General features: G+C 48.7%; 1 protein-coding gene across 1 annotated transcript in view; it reads right to left on the reverse strand.

Annotated features, from left to right (window-relative positions):
- The window catches only part of LOC144752950 (major histocompatibility complex class I-related protein 1-like), a 123,321-nt gene that overhangs the window by 52,443 nt on the left and 48,996 nt on the right, over positions 1-21,882 (reverse strand). Inside the window, exon 2 of the mRNA XM_078640761.1 lies at positions 10,480-10,749. Within this exon, the coding sequence (XP_078496887.1) occupies positions 10,480-10,749 (270 nt within the window). The remainder of the gene's footprint in view (positions 1-10,479; positions 10,750-21,882) is intronic.

The raw sequence follows: 21,882 nt of genomic DNA on the forward strand, positions 1-21,882 counted from the left end.
CTGGGTTCTCGTGAAGAACTTCCAGCGAACCAAGAACAACCAGCCAAGGTGGACCGGACCGCACCTCGTTCTTCTTTCCACAAGATCAGCTGTTCGAGTGGAGGGGAAGAAAAACTGGATCCACGGGATCCACTGCAAGCGGATCCCTCTGCCTCTGCCATACGACCGGTGGGTCCAGGAGGGTGTCGCCGACTCAGAGACTGAAACCGTGCCACGTTTTCTGCCTTTCAGTGATGCACGTATAAAAGGAACACTCACTGAAAAAGAGAGCGACAACATTTTGCAACCAGCTGTATCACCGTCAGTTCCATTGGACACTACAGAGCCTGAACTCCTTTTCCGAGATCATACCATACCTGGAAAGCAAAGATACAATTTGAGGCCGAGACCTATGGACAAATAAACAAAATTTTCCCTTTTCGCTATTTTTGAAAGCGCAGCTCTCCTATCTGAGAAACTTGCTTATTTTTGTTTTTCGAACCGCCATCCGGGTTCCGCTGCTAGGGCCGCGATTGCCCAAAGTCTTTGGGGTGCAGCTGACGACGTAAGGTCGACAGTTCTGGTTGGTCTAAGGGAGTTGCCCTAGACTGACAGAAGCATTCGTTAGCAGAAACAACCTCCCATCGCGGGCAGCATTTTAGAGAGGATGGAGTTTTTCGAGATGGAGAGATCTGCCAAAACTGTGAACTTTAAAAACCGAATATGTAAAATGATGACAAAGAAAAGCTTTTTGATATTGTGCATTTTCATGTTATTCAGTGTGATGATATTTTTTATAGGTTATGTTTTATTTTATTTTCGAGTAACATTTGCACCCACTACATCGCCTATACCTCTTCCTTCTACTGTTTCCCCACACTCTTTTCAACCCCTTCCTGAACACGAATCCGCTAGGAGATTAGAGTTTATTAATAACTCCTTTGTTCAGCTTTTGCACCAACACCAACTAGTAATGAACACGACTAACTGTTGGGTGTGTGGTCTTATGCCTCACACAATGGATAAAGGTATCCCTTATCTGGTCCTGCCTTTCAGCCACAATGGTTCTGTGTGGGCATACAGAACAATGTTCACCTATGCACATGAAGTCTACCCCCTACGTTCTGTGGAAGACAATCCTAAGAATAGTGCTCTAGTTAAGGGTATAGTAGACATGATTAAGGAAGATATTTCCTACGAGACTATCCCTAGAGATGAGACACTAGTGTACATAGGATGGAACGTGACCGGATATGGAGCTACTGTGAGTGAGAAACAGCAGGCTAAGAGATCTTCCCCGATTTGGATTGTACCCCATCAGGGTCACCTGTGTCTGCAAGGTACTGGCAAGAATCCCAGAGCTCAGTTAGGGAAGAGTATCTGCACTAAAACGTATGTTTTTGCAGCCCAGACTTCCCCTTCGTTTTTAGCAGCTAAGGGTACCTATTTCATCTGTTATGATAGAGCATACACACAGTTGCCCCCTGACTTTTCGGGCACATGTTTTGTTTCGTTCCTGTTGCCTCCCACCTACACAGTGGCGGCAGATTACCACAAGACAAGGATAGTTAGAGGTGTCTTCAGCGAAGAAGACACTGCAGGACAAGAATTTGGGGACTTTGTAAAGGGTTTTCTGCCGTTCTGGGGACCAATGGCTAACAGCAGGAACATAAGGCAATTGACAAGGGTAGTTGAATCCACCGTGGTTGAAACTGCCGGTGCCCTTAGTAACTTGACTGCTGAGCTCCAGTCGGATCGTCTTATGACCCTTCAGAACAGGGTCGCATTAGATGTTATACTTGCAGACCAAGGTGGGGTATGTAAATTGATCCAATCGAGTTGCTGTGTTTTCATTCCAGATAACGCTCCAACAGTGTACCAGGCCATCTCCAAACTACATAAGATTTCCGAATCTATTCATGTGGATAAAGGAGATTGGTTGTTAATGGGATGGTTCTGGGAACTGATATCCGCCTGGGGATGGAAAATTCTGATGGTCATTGGGATGGTCTTAGCCATTCTTTTCCTGTTCTGTCTGTGCGTGCAGTGTGCTCCTGCAATATGTGGCCTCTGTGCTACATCATGTGTAAGGAAACCTGTATCAAGAGACGAACTAAGTACAAGGATGATGTTACAGCAACATCTCAATGACTTTAGGAATATAGACCTGGACTCAGATTAGCATGAGGATAGGTTAATTGCCTATGTAAGGGCAAAAGGAGGGTTTGTAGTTCTGAAAATTCTGAACTCGTGAATAAAACTTCGTCGTAGCATGACGATTTTTATATCAAAAGACCGAAAATGGCTAGTACACTATGTATAAGCATTTTCGTCATATTCCAGTAACGATTTCACCTCGAAATCGTCATTTTCGTTCTGAAACACTTGGCTTCCATTTTGTGTACGGCAGCCATTTTGTGGGTTGCCCTTACAATAGGCTTATAATACAGCTAAATTCGATTCCAAAGGACACGTACACCTTAATTGACTTCTCTCTGACCTGGGCAAGCTGAAACCATTGCCCCAGGCCGAACCTGTTTGGTCAGTTCCTCTCCCAGTGGCCGAACGAGATAGCATCAAGGCACAACATGCCATAAACCCTTTTCATCGCAAACACACCCTGCCTAATCTTGCTCACACCTGTCCCTGCTCTTTTCTCTTACTTGCTTTACGAGGAGGAGGTGCCCGTTTTTATTGGGGGTCCACCGATATCTGATGAAAATGTTGGGCCTTGCCGGGTGATTTATTATGGGCTGGACGAACTGTAATGTGGGCTTGTCATCATGACTCTGCTTTTTCTTTGTAGTGAAAATATGTGAATGGTCAACTGTAATGTAAAGAATGTTTGCCTGAAGCATAATATTTTGTATAAAAAGAGAAGCCTGGCTTTGTAAGATTGAGCAGTCTCCTGAGAATATACATCCGGTGTTGTTGTACTTCTAAGGACGCCATTACTTGGTTGCAGCCAATAAAATCGATCCTTGACTTCACCTAGAAGACTCTGAGTTTCTTTGGTCTAAATCAGGAAAGTACTCGAGGTCTATGGGTGTGTACCCTGACACCACTGGGTTACCCGTTCGGTACAGGTTCTGAAAAACCCAGTACCTCAGAAGATGCTGCAGGCGTCCAGGAGAGAAGTGTCCGGTGCGATCCAAGGGTGGATCGAAGTTGAAGGTTACCTGAAAGCAGAGGGGACAGAGTCTGGGTCACTAGCCAGTGACCAGGAAGGAACCAGGAAGGAACCAGGCAATGTCGGGCGCAGTCAGGTCGTTGTTGGGTGCCTTGTCTCCGCTGCCACGTGGACTCTGGGCACCGAGGATATCCTGGAGTGAATCACGAGCTGTCCCACGAAGGCTCTCGCTGTCGGTGGTGTCGGCTTCCGGATCGGAGTCAACAGGCATTGGCAAAGGCAACCCACGCAAGATTCGAAGAAGGCTTAACACTCAAACCAGCAAGGATTGAGCGGGTGCTCCTTTTCAGGGGAGCGAGTGCCAATCTGGAGCAACCAGATCAGCTGTTTAAATTTGTAGGTTCATTGGTTCTGGGGCCGCTAGCCAAGGGGCAAGCGACCGGACCAACGCGTCAAGCAGGAAAATGCTAAAGGGCCCCACGCAGCACTCGTCAAGGGTGGAGGGGTGAGCTTCGGTGCACAAGCTGCTCGGGGCTGGAGCTTCTCAGTCTCCAATGCACAGCTTCGAGGGAGCCTCGGGTGCTGCACAGTCAGCGCTTTGTTGTTTCTTCAAGATGGCTGCTCCCACGCTTCAGGTCGCCTCCACAGGTCTCTGCTCTGCATAGACTGTGGATCGGGCTGTTGGAAGGCAGGAAAGCTGGCTCTTGTTGATCTCTGTCGCTCGAGTTCCGGCGGGAACTGCAACAAAGCAAACTTTGAGGTGCTGGATGGTGCCTGTTTGCACAGGGTGGTCACTCCTTGGCCACAAGGGAGATTCTTCAGTCTTCCACTTCGAGTGGGATGTCGAAGGGTCCAGAGTTTCGTTTTATAAGTTTCAGTCAGGATAATCTGATGTGCATTGGCACTGCTCCCACCTATATTCCAAATCTGAGGGCTGGATTACCTGCTAGGTCCCTCTTATGGGTGGGATCCAGGAAGGGGGTGGTTACACCCCTTTCCTTTGTCCAGTTTCGCGTCAGGACTGGGGCTGGATGGCCCCAGAACCGGTTTGACTGGAATCTGCCCGGGGACACCTTGTGCGCCCCAGGCAGTGTCTAGTTTCTTTAAACCCTCCCTGCTACAATCCACTATCTCCTGTCTGGGGTGGTGTGACACCTCCCTGTGACAGGAAACTCTTTGTCCAGGCGTCCTCTGCCAGGTTTCGGCCAGCAGCAGGAGGTCAGACATGTGTCTGTGGCAGCAGCGTCCATTTTGTGATGCTGGGGCTCTGGTTAGGATTAACCGCGTTTTCAGTAAAGTAACATGTCTTCTCCCTCTAGAAGGGTGGAATGCTACCCCCGTCGCCAGAATTGGCGAGGGGGTAGTATTCCAAAATGTATGACACCAAACACGACATGTTTTGATAAAGCCAAACCAAAGTTAGCATTAACCGCGAGGATTATAATGCACTTAAGAGTATATGGTATGGCAGTATCACTGGAACAGCAGTAAGGAAATGGTTCCGAACACTGCAGACAGGCTCAGCTCATGCTAGAGCACCATCTCACATAAAACCAAGCACTCTGCCTCCAGGATTGTAAAGGCCTGCCATAGGAGTGACTTATAGGTATATATGTGTCCAGATATAGGTTTAGACATAGGTATACTATATCTAAGCAAGGGATGATTACACCACCTTGCCCCAGCTGTGTGAACAGCCAGTTGTGTCGATTTAAGTACCAGCCAGGGGTGGCAAAAGATATGCTGCAGCCCCTGGTAGGCCTTGGATGCACCTATGCCCATGGCACCTATAGTGCACTGTATAGGGGCTGACAAGGTGTCCAGTACCAAATTGGTGATGTACCTATAGTACATGTCTGTGAATTTAGAAAGAGAACAGCAGGCTGGGGGTCTGATTAGCAGGCCCACAGCCTCATTAAGTCGAAAACCAGTGAAACAAAAATTGGGGTTACCATAGGATAGCAGACCCTACTCTCCTACAGAAACGCAGAGATACAAACACAGTCAGGGGCACAGCGGAAGCAAGGCGGCAACAAGCAGGCGGTGGCAGCAGGGGGACCGGGTGAACTCGGGAGGGGTCACGCGGCGGGTTGAGCGACCGGCACGCCAAATCCTCAAACTCCAAACAGAGCTCCAACACTAACCACCTGAAGTGCATCCTGCTCAACACCCGCTCGGTCCACAGACACGCCATTGAACTCTGGAACCTACTCGACACTACATCGCCGGATGTCGCCTTCCTTACAGAAACATGGATGAACGCCTCATCAGCGCCCGACATCGCCATAGCCATCCCGGACGCCTACAAGATCATCCGAAAAGACCGCACCAACCAAACAGGAGGAGGCATCGCCATAGTCCATAAGAACACCATCCGCATCACAACCAGCTCCGACGATTACCTAGCTACCGCCGAACACCTTCACTTCCAGATCCACACCGACCCCAAAAGCACACTCAGAGGCACCCTCATTTACAGACCTCCAGGACCCCTCACACAATTCAGCGAAGACATCACTGACTTCATCAGCCCACATGCCCTCCCCTCCGAGAACTACATTCTACTGGGAGACCTCAACTTCCACCTGGAAAAGAAAAACGACAGCAACACCACCACCCTTCTAGACAACCTGGCCAATCTTGAACTCATACAACTTGTTGACACCCTCACTCACCTAGCCGGACACACGCTCGACCCTATCTTCACCTCCAGCAAGCACATCTCCTTCGTTCACACCACAGCTCTCCACTGGACGGACCACAGCTGCGTTCACTTCAACTACAAAAAGACCACAACCCACAACCCCCCACAACCTATCCCTCGAAGAAATTGGAACAAAATCACCACGACCAGATCTTCACTTCGCTTCACCAAAAACCCCCGGCCAAATCATCGGACCCAAACCAAGCAGCCTCCAACCTCGCACAATGGATCACCCACAGCGCCGACGAACTAGCACCCCTGAAAAAACATCATATCAAGCAAGGTAGCAAAAAAGCCCCCTGGTTCAACGATGACCTTAAGAAATCCAAGAAGCTCTGTCGTACTCTCGAGAAAGCCTGGAGAAAAAACCCAACCACTGACAACCTGGCCACCTTCAAGAACGCCACCCGCAAACTCCACCAACTGATCCGATACTCCAAGAAATCAGCATTCAAGAATCGACCCGAAAACAACGCCCACAACAGCAAGGAACTATTCAACATCGTCAAAGAATTTACCAACCCCACCACCGGCACCAACGACATCACTCCCTCCCAAGAACTCTGCGACTCTCTATCCTCATTCTTCCACAACAAAATCGCTGAAATACACAACAGCTTTGAAAACCAGTCCGAAGACCAGTCCACTCCACCCACCTCCGAACCAAAACCGCACTCTAACAACCTTTGCGCCTGGAACCCAATCACCACCGAAGACACCATCCGCCTGATGAACTCCATCCACTCAGGATCTCCAACCGACCCATGTCCCCACCACATTTTCAACAAAGCAGACTGCATCATCGCACCCCATCTCCGCGATGTCATTAACTGTTCCTTCAACTCCGCTACCTTCCCGGAAAGCTGGAAACATGCCGAACTCAACGCCCTTCTGAAAAAACCCACAGCAGACCCCACCGAACTGAAAAACTACCGCCCCATCTCGCTCCTCCCATTCCCTGCCAAAGTCATTGAGAAAGCCGTCAACAGTCAGCTCGCTGCCTTCCTCAAATCTAACAAATCCCTCGACCCTTCACAGTCCGTTTTCCAAGCCAAACACAGCACCGAAACCGCCCTCATCGCAGCAACAGACGACATTCGAACACTACTGGACAACGGAGAAACGGTTGCCCTCATCCTACTTGACCTTTCCGCAGCCTTCGACACAGTCTGTCATAGCACCCTCATACAACGCCTCAGCAACGTCGGAATACAAGGTAAAGCATTGGACTTGATCATCTCGTTCCTCGCCGGAAGAACCCAAAGAGTCTGCCTCCCCCCTTTTAGATCAGTAGCCACCGAAGTCATCTGCGGCGTACCACAAGGATCATCACTCAGCCCAACCCTCTTCAACGTATACATGAGCCCCCTCGCATCCATTGCGCGCCAACACAATCTCAACATCATCTCCTACGCAGACGACACACAGCTGATCCTCTCCCTCACCAAAGACCCAAACACCGCCAAAACCAACCTACACGAAGGAATGAAAGAAGTAGCCGAGTGGATGAAGAACAGCCGTTTAAAACTAAACTCAGACAAAACGGAAGTCCTCATCTTAGGATCACCCCCTCTGCCTGGGACGACTCATGGTGGCCTCCGGCCCTAGGAACCGCACCCACACCCACGGACCACGCACGTAACCTAGGCTTCATCCTGGACTCCTCCCTCTCGATGACCAGACAAGCCAACGCCGTCTCATCATCTTGCTTCAACATCCTACGCATGCTCAAAAAAATCTTTCGCTGGATCCCCACCGAAACAAGAAAGACGGTCACTCACGCACTGGTCACCAGCCGACTGGATTACGGAAACACCCTTTACGCCGGAACCACAGCCAAACTACAGAAAAAAACTCCAAACGCATCCAAAACTACTGAGCCAGACTCCCTCGGCAAGCTCACATTTCCGGCCACCTGAAAGACCTCCATTGGCTCCCCGTCAACAAGAGAATAACGTTCCGTCTCCTCACCCACGCACACAAAGCCCTCTACGACCTAGGACCAGAATGCCTCAACACGCGAATGTCCTTCTACACCCCCACCCGCCAACTACGATCGTCCAATCAAGCCCTCGCCGCAATTCCTCGCATCCATAGATCCACCATGGGGGGAAGATCCTTCTCCTACTTAGCGGCCAAAACCTGGAATTCCCTCCCCACCCACCTTCACCTTACTCAGAACCACCTCTCCTTCAGAAAACAACTTAAAACCTGGATATTCGATAAGTAAAGCACCCCCCTCCCTCAAGCGCCTTGAGACCCTTTGGGTGAGTAGTGCGCTATATAAATTTTAAACTTGAAACTTAAACTTGAGGCTGGCCACAGCTCCCCGTCGCACGGCCGAGTCCTTAAGTGCCCAGTGGGAGGGAGGAGCAGCTGGGAGGTAGGAGCGGGGTGGCTAATGGGAGAGGGACCAGATGGAGAGGGGCGGGGCTGTGGGGGAGCAGCGGCAGGGAGCGGGGTGGAGCAGCGGGGAATGGCGTCTGAAGCGCTAGGGGGCTGAAAAAACAAGCAAAGGCAGGGGGATAAACAGCGGACAATCAGGGGCACAGCACAAGAACAGAATCAGGGGTACAGCGGGCAAAAACACACAGCACAGCAGAATTACAAGTACAGGGAGATACAAACGCAGAGATACAAACGCAGTCAGGGGCACAGCGGAAGCAAGGCGGCAACGAGCAGGCGGTGGCAGCAGGGGGACCGGGTGACCTCGGGAGGGGCCACGCGGCGAGTTGAGCGACCGGCACTGACAGGGTCAGGCTGGTCAGGCAGTCTTCTCACTAGCATCCGCCCCCCTTCAGGGGTCAGTCCAACTGAATTGCCCGGGCTGGTTTGTGTTCTCAGTCAGCCCTACCCTCCCTCGGTGTCCCTCACCCCCAGTCTGGTTACCTTCCTTCCCCAGTGTCACTCACCCCAGGTCTGCTTGCTCCTCCCCTGGTGTCACCTCACTTGGTCAGGTTTGCCCCTCCCCCAGTGTCACTAACCCCCGGTCTGGTTCCCCCCTGCTGTCACTTACCCCTGGTCTGTTTGCCCCTCCCCTGGTGTCACTCAACCCTGGTCTGTTTGCCCCTCCCCTGGTGTGACTTACCCCTGGTCTGGTTGCCCCTCCCCTGGTGTCACTCAACCCTGGTCTGTTTGCCCCTCCCCTGGTGTGACATAGCCCTGGTCTGGTTGCCCCTCCCCTGGTGTCACTCACCCCTGGTCTACTTGCCCCTTCCCCTGTGCCACTCCACTCAGTCTTGTTTGCCCCTCCCCCAGTGTCACTAACCCCCGGTCTGGTCGCCCACCCATCCTGTGGGTGGCCCAGGCCTAGGTAGAAGCACAACTATCATTACATTTACATGCCTCTTAAGCTGTCTTAACAGGTCAGAATACGTTTCTCTGAAACACCAGTGCCTACTATAACGACCACCATGAACATTCAGTACAAGGCCCAATAGTACAATGTGCAAATGTTGTTATTTGTCCATCTTCCGAAAGGGACACAGCTATCGTAAGTAGGTAAACGGTGTCTGCCAGGCTGAGGTCGAGGCACGGAAGCATGGACACCATTGTTTTAAATATGAGTGCACTTCTGGTTTTAGACAGAGGAGTCCTCTGCTGTCATTGGCGAGGTCGCTGCTCGACGGAATCTCAGCCTTGCTGACTTCTGTTTTCTTTCTGTGAGGAGGGATGTCCAACTTGTGACCAAGAAGGGACCCTCACACATTTACCACAGCGAATGGGGAGTTAGATCATCCAGTACCGGGATTTGACGGGTCAGTCACCCTAGACTGCTACGCTAGTCATTGCATGATACATAGTACACACATAAGCCAGAATATATAAACTGCTTCAGCACAATGGTGTAATTGTATATTCTTTTCACTGTTTTAGTAATGATAATTACACTCGTATGCTTCTGTCTAATAATCATTTCAGCACATATATTCCGTACAATTAAATTAAATGCCACTTTGTGTACGCCTTGAACATATCTCTGGGTGTGCACAAGTGACTGAGTGAGAGTGTTCTAGGTCTGTTACCACTATTCCTTGGGAGTCAGGGTTGTCATGTTCTGTAGGTTGCGTAATCCATTTGAGACCGGCTCAGGGTTAAGGATACTTACGATTGCAGGGTGAGCTACCCGGACTACAGGCCGACAGGTCCTCAAGGGGTGCGCAAGATCTGTCTGGCACCATCCTGAAGCTTATGCCCAACAAACACACAGTTCCTGCAGGGAAAACGGAAACCACACGACACTCCAACCACGGTGCCACTCACCCCAAGTCTGGTTAGTCTTCTTCCACTGGTGTCACTTACACCCGGTCTGGTTGACCCTCCACAAGTGTCACTCACCCCTGGTGTGGTTGCCCCCCCCAGTATCCCCGGTGTCACTCACCCCTCGTCTGGCTGCTCCTCCCTGGTGTCACTCACCCCTGGTCTGGTTCCTCCTCCCTGGTGTCACTCACCCCTGGTCCGGTTGCCCTCCCACCCCCGATGTTACTCATCCCTGGTCTGGTTGCCCCTCCCCCAGTGTCACTCACCCCTGGTCTGGTTGCCCCTCCCCCAGTGTCCCCTGTGTCACTCACCCCTGGTCTGGTTGCCCCTCCCTCAGTGTCCCCGGTGTCACTCATCCCTGGTGTGGTTGCCCCCTGCACAGTGTCACTCAAACAGTCTCACTCACCCTCAGTCTGGTTGTTTCGCTCCATCAGGATCCTCACACCGGCCTTGTACCCCTGCTCCTTCCCTCGGAGCATCTCTGTCTCCGTCTCCCAGTACTTGGGGTCCTCGGCGGTCACATTCTCCATCCAGGGGGCCCGAGGCTCCACCCTGCGGCTCTCACTGGTGTAACTGGTGATAGGGACATCATCCACGTACCCGACCTCAGAGAACTGGGGAACCCCGGGGAGGGGCTCAGAGAGACAGTATTGGAAGTACCGGAGGGAGTGCGAGCCTGGGGGGAGAACGGTACACAGGGTCATAGATGAGAGCACCCCCCACATGTAATTCCTTCCCTCTGCTCCCCACACAACACATACACCCCCCAGCCCTCCTTACCATCTACTGTGCATGTGGCTCTACCAAATAAACTGGGGTACCCCTGGGAGGGGCCGAGAGGGAGGAGATGTAAAGGAGGGGCAGGGGCCTGAGGAGGGTGTGGGGGCAGCCGCGGGCCGTGGAGGGAGTTACGGTGGGGCAGGGAGGCGGGGAGGGGGAGGGGCAGGGTGGAGAGGGCTAAAAACCGGCACATGGATAATTACAGGTAAGTAAACAATTTAAATAATAAAACGAATTTCGTAGCGCGCACTGCATCGCAAAATGCGATGCAGTGCGCGCTACGAAATTCGTTTTATTAATCAAATTGTTTACTTACCTGTAATTATCCATGCGCCGGTTTTTAGCCCTCTCCACCCTGCCCCTCCCCCTCCCCGCCTCCCTGCCCCACCGTAACTCCCTCCACGGCCCGTGGCTGTGTGGGGGACCTGCAGGGGGGGCATGAAAAACAGATCTCCTCCCCCCCACCAACGCAAGACATTGCCCTCTCCTTTCTGTCAAGCATGTTCCTGACCCGAGAGAGACGAGGCTGGTGGGGGGGATGGGGAGGAACATAGGGCGGGGTATCTTTCACAAGGAGAGACGGAGGAAAAAAGCATGCAAGTTTGGTGGGGCGCATATAGATGCCTTAAAGGCGCCCACCTCTATGGCCCCACTTGTGTACGATTACTGCCTTCCCCCCACCTCCCAGCGACCACTGCTCGGCTTTTACTGTCTCGTGAGGTGGCTTCCGGGGGAAATGGGGTTTTAGTCATGGCGGAACAGACGGTACTAGGCTTTGATGATACTTTGGGGCCTGTGTTTATATAACCCCCCCTTCAGAGGTGTAACCACACCCCTCTAATGAAGGTGGGGCCCTAGATTTATCCCCATGAATAACATGGCCACGCCCCTTAGCTTTGTACAAACTCCCCTACATCAGTTCCAACAGAAGAGTAAGAACCCCCCCCCCCCCAGTAAACAACTCTCTTATCGACGCTACAAGAATTAAAGGCTGAATGTGCCCTCTATTGCCTTTTATGCCTGTAGGTGATACCACTGTATGTACAACCCTGGGATCCGAAAATACTTCAGGAACTCCTAACTGGGGGTCAGTGTGCGGCAGGGCAAACGGGTGGAGTAACGAGGGGTTGTCTCTGATAGTCAGCGTTGCCCTGTTATTTTTTTTTAAAACACAGCAACAAAAAGAAATGTGACACTAAATCTGTACTGGCTTACCTAACTGATCACATCGCAAAGAGGCTGGCTTTTAAAAGATCTTATTGGGTTTAGGGGATAATAGTACTGGCAAGATAACTCTGGAGGTTGAATCTATGACATAATATCGACAGACATAATATAGACATACAATAATATCGACACAAAAATATCGAAATCAAAAATATCGGAGTTTTATCTTCATAAAGGTAAGTACAAAAATATCAAAATAAAATATAGTAATACAAAAATATCGAAGTTAAAAATATCGTTTTTTTAAATGTATTAATAATAATGTAAAAATAATTTAAAAATACATATAATTTACCAAATTAAAAATATAAACATTAAAACATATTAAAAAATTAATAACTAATACATACACATTTAAAATAAATTGAAACTACATATAAATTAATATATATACTTACTCTACATATTGCAACAGTAGGGAAAGCGTTGGATAGCGTAGGGGTAAAAATTACTATTCCCACTCTAGAGAGTGCAACAGTAGGGAAAGCGTTGGATAGCGTAGGGGTAAAAATTACTATTCCCACTCCAGGGAGTGCAACAGTAGGGAAAGCATTGGATAGCGTAGGGGTAAAAATTACTATTCCCACTCCAGAGGGTGCAACAGTAGGGAAATCGCTGGATAGCGTAGGGCGTTGGATAGCGTAGGGGTAAAAATTACTATTCCCACTCCAGAGAGTGCAACAGTAGGGAAAGCGTTGGATAGCGTAGGGGTAAAAATTACTATTCCCACTCAAGAGAGTGCAACAGTAGGGAAAGCGTTGGATAGCGTAGGGATAAAAATTACTATTCCCACTCCAGATAGTGCAACAGTAGGGAAAGCATTGGATAGCGTAGGGGTAAAAATTACTATTCCCACTCCAGATAGTGCAACAGTAGGGAAATCGCTGGATAGCGTAGGGCGTTGGATAGCGTAGGGGTAAAAATTACTATTCCCACTCCAGAGAGTGCAACAGTAGGGAAAGCGTTGGATAGCGTAGGGGAAATAATTACTATTCCCACTCCAGAGGGTGCAACAGTAGGGAAAGCGTTGGATAGCGTAGGGGTAAAAATTACTATTCCCACTCAAGAGAGTGCAACAGTAGGGAAAGCGTTGGATAGCGTAGGGATAAAAATTACTATTCCCACTCCAGATAGTGCAACAGTAGGGAAAGCGTTGGATAGCGTAGGGGTAAAAATTACTATTCCCACTCCAGAGGGTGCAACAGTAGAGAAAGCATTGGATAGCGTAGGGGTAAAAATTACTATTTCCACTCCAGAGAGAGCAACAGTAGGGAAAGCGTTGGATAACGTAGGGATAAATATTACTATTCCCACTCCAGAGGCTGCAACAGTAGGGAAAGCGTTGGATAGCGTAGGGTTAAAAATTACTATTCTCACTCCAGAGAGTGCAACAGTAGGGAAAGCGTTGGATACCGTAGGGGTAAAAATGACTATTCCCACTCCAGAGAGTGCAACAGTAGGGAAAGCGTTGGATAGCATGGGGGTAAAAATTACTTCCCACACTACTCCCCCTTTAACACACAACACACTACACATACAAAAAAACACAATTAATATAAATATCAATTAATAAATTAATAACAATTAATATTAAATTGATGTCATTATAAATTAGCTAATTAACACATATTAATTACCAATTAAAAATTATTTACCAATTAATTAGCAAGATATTTACAAGAACAAACAATATTTATTAATAAATTATTTATAATTAATATTATGAAATAATTAAAAAACTAATAACCAATTAATTAATTAACACTTAATTAACAATAATTACCAAAAAATAAATACAATCTCTTTAATTAATTTAATTTAATTATTTCACACCCTATTCTCCTATAAACACACAACCCACTACACATAAATAAATCACATGAAAAATGTAATTGTCATTGAATCACTTAATATTAATTAATTACCAATTAATTATTAATTAGCAATAACAAAAAATAAAAAATAGTACATTAACTCTAATTAATTTAATTAACTAATTAATAATAATTAATTACCAATTTATAATTAATTAACAATAACAATAATAATAAATACTACTACATTAACTCTAATTCTTTTAATTAACCAATTAATAATAATTAATTACCTATTAATTAATAATTAGTTATTAATCAAAAATAATTTTAAAACATATTAATCAATTCATTATAATTAAATTACTTCCCACCCTATTCCCCTATAAACCCACAACCCGCTCTGATACTAAAACGCAAAATGTAAACAAATTTACAAATTCTAAACAGACATTAAAAAACATGTTTAACAAACATGTTATGTTATGTTATGTTATTTAATCTTTTGTATAGCGCACGGCGACTCAAAAAGAGTATCCCGGCGCTTTTGGTAAAGGAATGCTGCATCATAATAACATAACACGTTTAAAAGAGGGGGACAGAACAGTGAAGACCAAAAAACGGATAAAATAACGTCTACTGAGTGAACAGCCACGTCTTAAGATCCTTTCTAAAAGCCAGTAAGCTGGTTGCTCCCCGCAGCGAAAGCGGCAGGGAGTTCCACAGCTGTGGTGCAAGTAAACCGAAGGATCGGCCACCCAAGCGGGCTTTCTTCACTCGCGGGACAACCGCCAGGAGCAGAGACTCAGACCTCAAGGAGCGAGTTGGAAAATAAAAAGTCATTCTCTTTTGAAGATATTTTGCTCCTACCGCATGAAGGGCCTTATAAGCCAAGGTCAGAGCCTTAAAGGCAATCCGTTTCCGAACTGGAAGCCAATGCAATGTCTTCAACAGCCCCGTTGCACTGGCCCGCCTATTTAAGCCAAAAATAGCTCTTGCGGCCGCGTTCTGCACCACTTGGAGCCGCTGCAACAAGTATTCTGGTAGGCCCAAGTAGAGAATGTTAGAGTAATCCAACCTGGACCCAATCAGAGCCTGTACCGTCAGCCTCCTGTGCTCCTCAGACAACAGGGGGAGAAACCTCCGCAGCATCCTGAGGAGGCCGAAACAGGTGCCTGACACCCCCAAAATCTGAGATTTTAAAGAAAGCCCATTGTCCATCTTGACCCCCAAGTTCTTGGCCGTCTTGGAGGAGCAAGTCGGAGGAAACATGTCAATGGGCCACCAGTCCTGCCAATTGGGCTTGATATCACACCCAAAGAAGAGTACCTCAGATTTCTCGGAATTGCACTTGAGGCTGTTCAGTTGGAACTAATGAAAAACAGCCCCAAGGCAATCCCGGATACTCTCCCCGTCAAAGTCTCCTCCTCTCTTACATGAGAAGAGGAGCTGGGTGTCGTCCGCGTAGGACACGATCCGAGCCCCAAACGACTCCGCCAACGGCGCCAAAGGGGTCATAAAGATATTAAATAGGGTCGGGCTCAAAATCGAGCCCTGAGGGACCCCGACTCCCAGAGGCGGCATCACGGCGGAATCTGGCGAGGCCCAGACCGTTTGCCGGCAGCCAGCTAGAAAGGAGGAAAACCAGCTGAACACCGTCCCCCGCACACCTATCTCATAAAGTCTCTCGAGAAGGCGATCATGGGGGACGGTGTCGAAAGCCGCCGACAAGTCCAACATCACCAGCATGGCTTTGCCCCCCGAGTCCAGAACACCTTTAACAGTCTCTGAGACCTCAAGGAGCGCAGTCTCTGTGCTGAGATGGGGACGAAAACCCGACTGGGTGGCGTGCAGGATCTCATTGGTCTCAAGAAAATTGGAAAGCACCACCTGAACGTGCTTTTCCAAGATCTTTGTGAGAGCCGGCAGCAAGGAAATAGGCCTATAGCTGACAGGGGCCTTCGGGTCCAGTCCTGGTTTCTTAAGCAGCGGAATCACCATAGCCTGCTTCCAGGCTGACGGGACCACTCCCTGGCTCAACGAAAGATTAAATAACGGATTCGCCAGCGGATTGATCACCTCTGCCAATTTCGCCAGAATTTTAGCCGGGCATGGGTCCAAAGGCGAACCAGATTTAAGATTACCCATGAGGGCTAAAGAGGCAGAGGGAGAGATGGGAGGAAACACGCCCAACGTCGGACCTGGCGAGGCTAGTGGAGACAAAATGGCCTCAGAGTTGGTCGAGCCCATAGTCACTGCCGGAGGAAAAGAGTCTTGAATAAGTTGGATCTTGCTCGTAAAGAAATCAGCGAGATCCACAGCCCAGGAATCAGACGGCTTTTCACCCGAGGTGTTAGATCGGGGGGAGATAAATTCTCTCACAATGGAGAAAATCTCCTTACAGGAATTGGCAGCGGCTTCTATTCTTCCTGCAAGATAGGCCTTTTTTTCCAGGCGAATGTCTCGATGATACGCCTTCACCACCGATTTATAGGTCAGCTTGGCAGCAGTGTCGTATTGTACCCGCCAAGCTCTCTCGGCCACCTTGCACTGCTGCCGCATAGCCGACAGTGTAGCGGTGAACCAAGGTGCAGAGACCCGTTTCGGCGCTCGGCGCGGTGGTACTTCAGGGGCGAGATCATTAAGCCTGTCTAAAAACCAGACTTGCAGGGCCCCTAAATCCCTCTCCAGATCGCCTGAGAGGGAGCAGGGATGATCCACAGCGGCCTGGGCCAACATCACTGGGGTCACTCGGTGGTATGCCCTATGGACATGACCCTGCTTCTGTGGCACACCCGGCACCGGTTTAACTGTGCCTTTGATCATAAATTTAGCCAGCTGATGGTCTGACCATAGTACCGGGCTAATCTCAATCTCTTCGAGAGGCGATGACGAAAATACCTGGTCGAGAGTGTGTCCCTTATCGTGTGTGGGCCCCTGCAGATGAGGGATCAAACCCATCGAGGTCATTGCCTCAGAAAGTTTAATCGCGGCCGGGTCCAGTGGATCATCCATCCGGAAGTTGAAATCCCCCGCCACGATACAATGTTCCGCTTTCAAGGCCAATCCCACCAACACGGAGTCGAGATCTTCAAAAAACGATCCCGGTGGACCAGGCGGCCTATAAATCAATAAGCCCTTCACTGATTGATACGGGGACAGAGAAATGGAGAACGCAAGAGTCTCCGAGCCGCGGATGTCCTCCACTGACAGAATAGAACAGGGTGTGCCTTTCTTCACCACTAGTGTCACTCCGCCCCCCCTTCCCACAGCTCTATCCTTTCTGAAGACGTTATAGTCAGGCGGGATTGCCAGGGTAACATCTGGGTTGGAAAACTCACCCCACCACGTCTCAGTAAGCATAAGACATAGTGGCTTCACCGTATCTAGGAGCTCATATATGTCTTGCGCATGTCTGCACGCCGACCTGGTGTTTAATAGCATGCAGCAATATCCGATACTAACGTTGTTACGGTTGGACAGCAGTAACTGAGCGTGGTTAGGGCGCCAGCCACAACCAGGGCAGATGGACTTACCCAGGTGGCGACCGGGAAAAACGGTACAGCAACCAGTGGCGAAGTTGTCGTAAGAGCGAAGCTCCCCTGCAGTATATTGCAGCACTGACGACCCGGGCATACACATACCTAATATCAGAGCCCCCCCGCCGCCCCGGGCGCCTCCGGGACGCTGACGGGCGCAGACGGGCAGGACTCTGGCTTGACTCAGGCGAAGAGTCAGGCGTCACCACTGCGCGTCTCCGCTGCACGTAGGAAAGCGAGATTTAAATAAGGCTCACCTGAGATCCCAGTCAGCGCTAGAGCGCTGAAACTAGTGGCACACTAACAAATATCCACCCCCAAGATGGCGACCAGGCGCCAAAACGAAGATCAAGCAAATCCGCTCAAAACGCGGTGGGGGGCACCATTTAAATGCAGGTATGTGGGCTCTGCAGAAAGGAATTAAAAACAGGGGCAAAATGCAAATTAAAAGAAACAAAATACAAAAAACGGTATTTTAAAACTGAGCAGCGCTGGGAGTCACAATTCCAGTAGCATAGCGCGCGTGCGTGCTATTTCCTTTACCAGGAGTGAGCCAAAGAAACGCTCACCTTAAATAAGGCTCACCTGAGATCCCAGTCAGCGCTAGAGCGCTGAAACTAGTGGCACACTAACAAATATCCACCCCCAAGATGGCGACCAGGCGCCAGAACGAAGATCAAGCAAATCCGCTCAAAACGCGGTGGGGGGCACCATTTAAATGCAGGTATGTGGGCTCTGCAGTAAGGAATTAAAAACAGGGGCAAAATGCAAATTAAAAGAAACAAAATACAAAAAACGGTATTTTAAAACTGAGCAGCGCTGGGAGTCACAATTCCAGCAGCATAGCGCGCGTGCGTGCTATTTCCTTTAACATATAAACAACATAATAAAATACATAACACTAAACAAAATTTCGATATTACTAACATACATACCTTAATATCGATATTCTGTCTATCGATATTATTGCACATCGATATTCTATACCATCGAAATTAAAACATCGATATTATTGTATATCGATATTTTAATTTCGATATTTTGTCTCTCCACCCTGGAGGTTAATGCACTTGCTGCAAAGATCTGTGGGGCATATTACCAAGCAATAGCGATAATTATCGCTATTGCTTGGTTAGAGATAACATTTTACCGCTGAGCTGCGGCGATTTTTATCACAGATAAACCTTGGTATTACCAAGGTTTATCGCAAATGCGATAAAAAACGGCCGCAATGCATGAATATCGCTGAAAAGTCAGCGATATTCATGCATTACCGACCTAATGCTCTTAGCCATGTTATCCACCTCCCATTGGATAACATGGCTAAGAACCGCTCAGGGCAGGTGTTAGTTTTTGGAGATATTCACGCTTAGCGCGAATATCTCCAAAAGATGGTAATAGGAGATAGCGATGTTAGCGACTGTTTCCAGTCGCTAACATCTTGGCACGCCCACTTTGCATATCATTAGTGATAAATATCACTGACATGCAAAGTGGGGCCCAAGATGGTCGCTATCTCCTACTAGCTGTCGCTAACTGGTGTTAGCGACAGCTAGGTAATAGGGAGATAATTTTATCTCCGCTTTCTTGGCTTTTAAAGCCAAAAAAGCGGAGATAAACCCCCTTGATAATATGCCCCTGTGTTTTACCCAGTCACAGTTTCAAATCAACGTAGCATAGAGGGTTACTGCACCTGCTGCAAGGCACAACACATTACCTACCAGTTAGTGAGTTACTCAGGTTCACATACAAAACTGCCCCCAGCAGCCACTCCCATCTACAGAGCACGCTACGTGTCCCACAGACCTGGTGTAACCCCAGAGAGGGGCCGAAAGAAGAAGGGAAAGTACTGGAGGGGTCAGAGGACAGAGAGCCCTTCGACCATATGTAATACCATCCGTCCACACCTCCTCACAATACTTACCCCACCCCCAGCCACCCCTCCTGTCTACGGTGCATGTTATTCCCAGGGGAGGGCTCTCTGGGGCCCCCCTGTCAAGTTTCCCAGGTCCAAGCGTGATGTCCTGGACCAGGCCAGGACTGCAAGTCCCAGAATTCAAAGGAAACAAACATTTGCAATGCAATCGTTCCTGTATTTGAGAAAGTTAGAGCTCTTAGAGTTGAAAATGACAATGTTTTTTATGTTTGTTTTTTTATTTGCAGTGGAGTGATCATATTTGTGTAGCGCTGTTGCCATTCGTATGGCATCTGCACATGCATTATATTAATGTCAACTTGATAATGCCTGCCTGCCCTTAGAGGGTGACTCAGTGAAGTGAGTGCCCAGTGCAAAACCTTGTCTAAAACCTGCAGGCAATAGATTTGCATCAGAACAGGATTATTCGGGCTCGCATAGTCCTGAGACCGGCGAGTATAGTTGAGGAGCAAGAACATATATAAAAGCAACAAACTACTCAGTTAATGCCAAGAGCTATACACTTAGGGGCATATTTACAAGTAACGCAGCACTGTGCAGCAAGTCATTGTGCTGCGCCCTGCTGCGTTAGTTTGAAAAGTACAGAGATACGACATATTTACAAGAATAAGTCGCATCTCTGTGCTTCCCCCTGCGCTGGCGCACAAACAGCTGCCATGCACCGGCGCAGGCACCCTTGCACCAAGGTGAAAGGGTGCCTGCGTCATGGGGAGATTGTTTATCTGCAGGAAGGGGCACCTTCCTGCACAAATACAATCACAAGAGGCTTTTTCCTCTTTCAATGTATGTTGTAGAATGCAGCACCATTGCGTAGCATGCAGACGCATCTCCAGATTGACGATTTCTCGTAAATCTGGAGATGTGCTTGTTCCATGGGTGTTGTGTGGGAACACCCACAGCAACACCCATGGAACGCCCCTTCCACGCACAGTGCTGCGTGTGAAGGGGCCGTATTTACAAGGAGAGGAAAAGTCACGCAGGGTGGCTTTTCCTCTTCTTGTAAATATGGAGAAGCCCCCTCCTCCACCAGTACGTCATGAAAAGTGACGTAGTGGTGGCGCAGGGGGCTTGTAAATGTGCTCCAATATATTCCACGGCGACAGTATCTGCACTCTTAGCCGCCTAGTACCAGGCCCTCCATGCCTCCGCCAGGCTCAGCAAGTACCAGAGGAGACCGACACCTTTCCCACTTTTATAGCCTTTGATGGGTGGGCGGGGCTACTCGTTGCAATAAAAGCTGGTCGAGGAAAAGTTGTGTATTCCGGAAGAGGCGTGGCCCTAAATGGGAATTACGTGGTGAATAGCTTTAATCCTTATAGTAATTAGACAGCTCTGGAGCACGTCTATTGACGACAAAAATAACTGGGGCCCCCAGGCTCTTTCTTACCTTTACAGGTATAGAATTAGAAAAGCTTCCACCTGAAGGTAGGCAAAGGAAACAAGAAAAGGACTTGGCACTGGACACCCAGATAAAAGAATCAGGAAAAAAAAATGTGTCCGTCTGTAATGCAATTGGTGCTCATATAAAGCGCTCTGATACCTTCGGGTCGAGGTCACGCTACATAAAACTGAAAAACAAATAAAATAGTGAGCGCGCAGGCAGTTCTGATTGAAAGAGCCCGGGGGTTCTTTAGATTATTGAATGTTCCAAATGTTCCAAGTCCACAGGGCCTGCAGACGAACGATCCCGTTTTCAACTTGAGAGAGCACGCTTTATTGTACAGATTGGCGAATTTGTGGCCCAAAATAAACACATATGGTCTCTGCCGCCTGCACGCAAAGACAGACGTAGAGGAGTCCCTTTTTGAAATGTGCTGGAAGTTAACAACAAGTGTCTTTCAGTCTGCATAAGTGGTTTTAAATCATGGATTTAGCAAGGAAAGCTGAAAGCTGCAATATAAAACTGTCGACTTGTGATTGCAGTTATGGTGTTGCATACGTTGCGATGGCCGACCAGGAAAGATGTCAGCATGGGCGGGAGGGGGGTATGTGAGCAGGGAGGCAAAACATAGCCAGAGATGGCCAACCAAAAGAAACAATTGGTGAAGTCTGCTGGGAGGGAACCAAGCACCCAAAGGCAGGACATATGGACACTATTGACCAATCAGAGTAAAGGAATTTCGAAAGGCAGGCAAACCAACCAACCAAAAGCGATGGGCGTGCTGAAAGCCCTTAGAGTGAATACAGCATGCCTTGCAGAGCAGCGCATGCGCTGTCTAGGCTCGACCTAAAAAGGCCTGGCGTGGAGTAGCACATCACACACGGACCTGGGAAGAAAGACAGGTATGTGCGACGGGGGAGGGGTGGGGAGGGTGAAGAACAGAGGGTCAGAGACCGGATATCAGTAGTAGTAGCAAAGCCTCCCCCCCTTGTGTGTCACTCACAAGTGTGGGGGCAGCAAATATACCAAACCCCTGACAATAGATAGATGTTTATTGTGTCAAGTTATTTAAAACCATCACCATATAAAAACAGCAATCTGGGAAAAAGCAAATAAAACTGAGCAACAGACA

Source organism: Lissotriton helveticus, chromosome 5_1 (assembly GCF_964261635.1).
Source record: "Lissotriton helveticus chromosome 5_1, aLisHel1.1, whole genome shotgun sequence".
Lineage (NCBI taxonomy): Eukaryota > Metazoa > Chordata > Amphibia > Caudata > Salamandridae > Lissotriton > Lissotriton helveticus.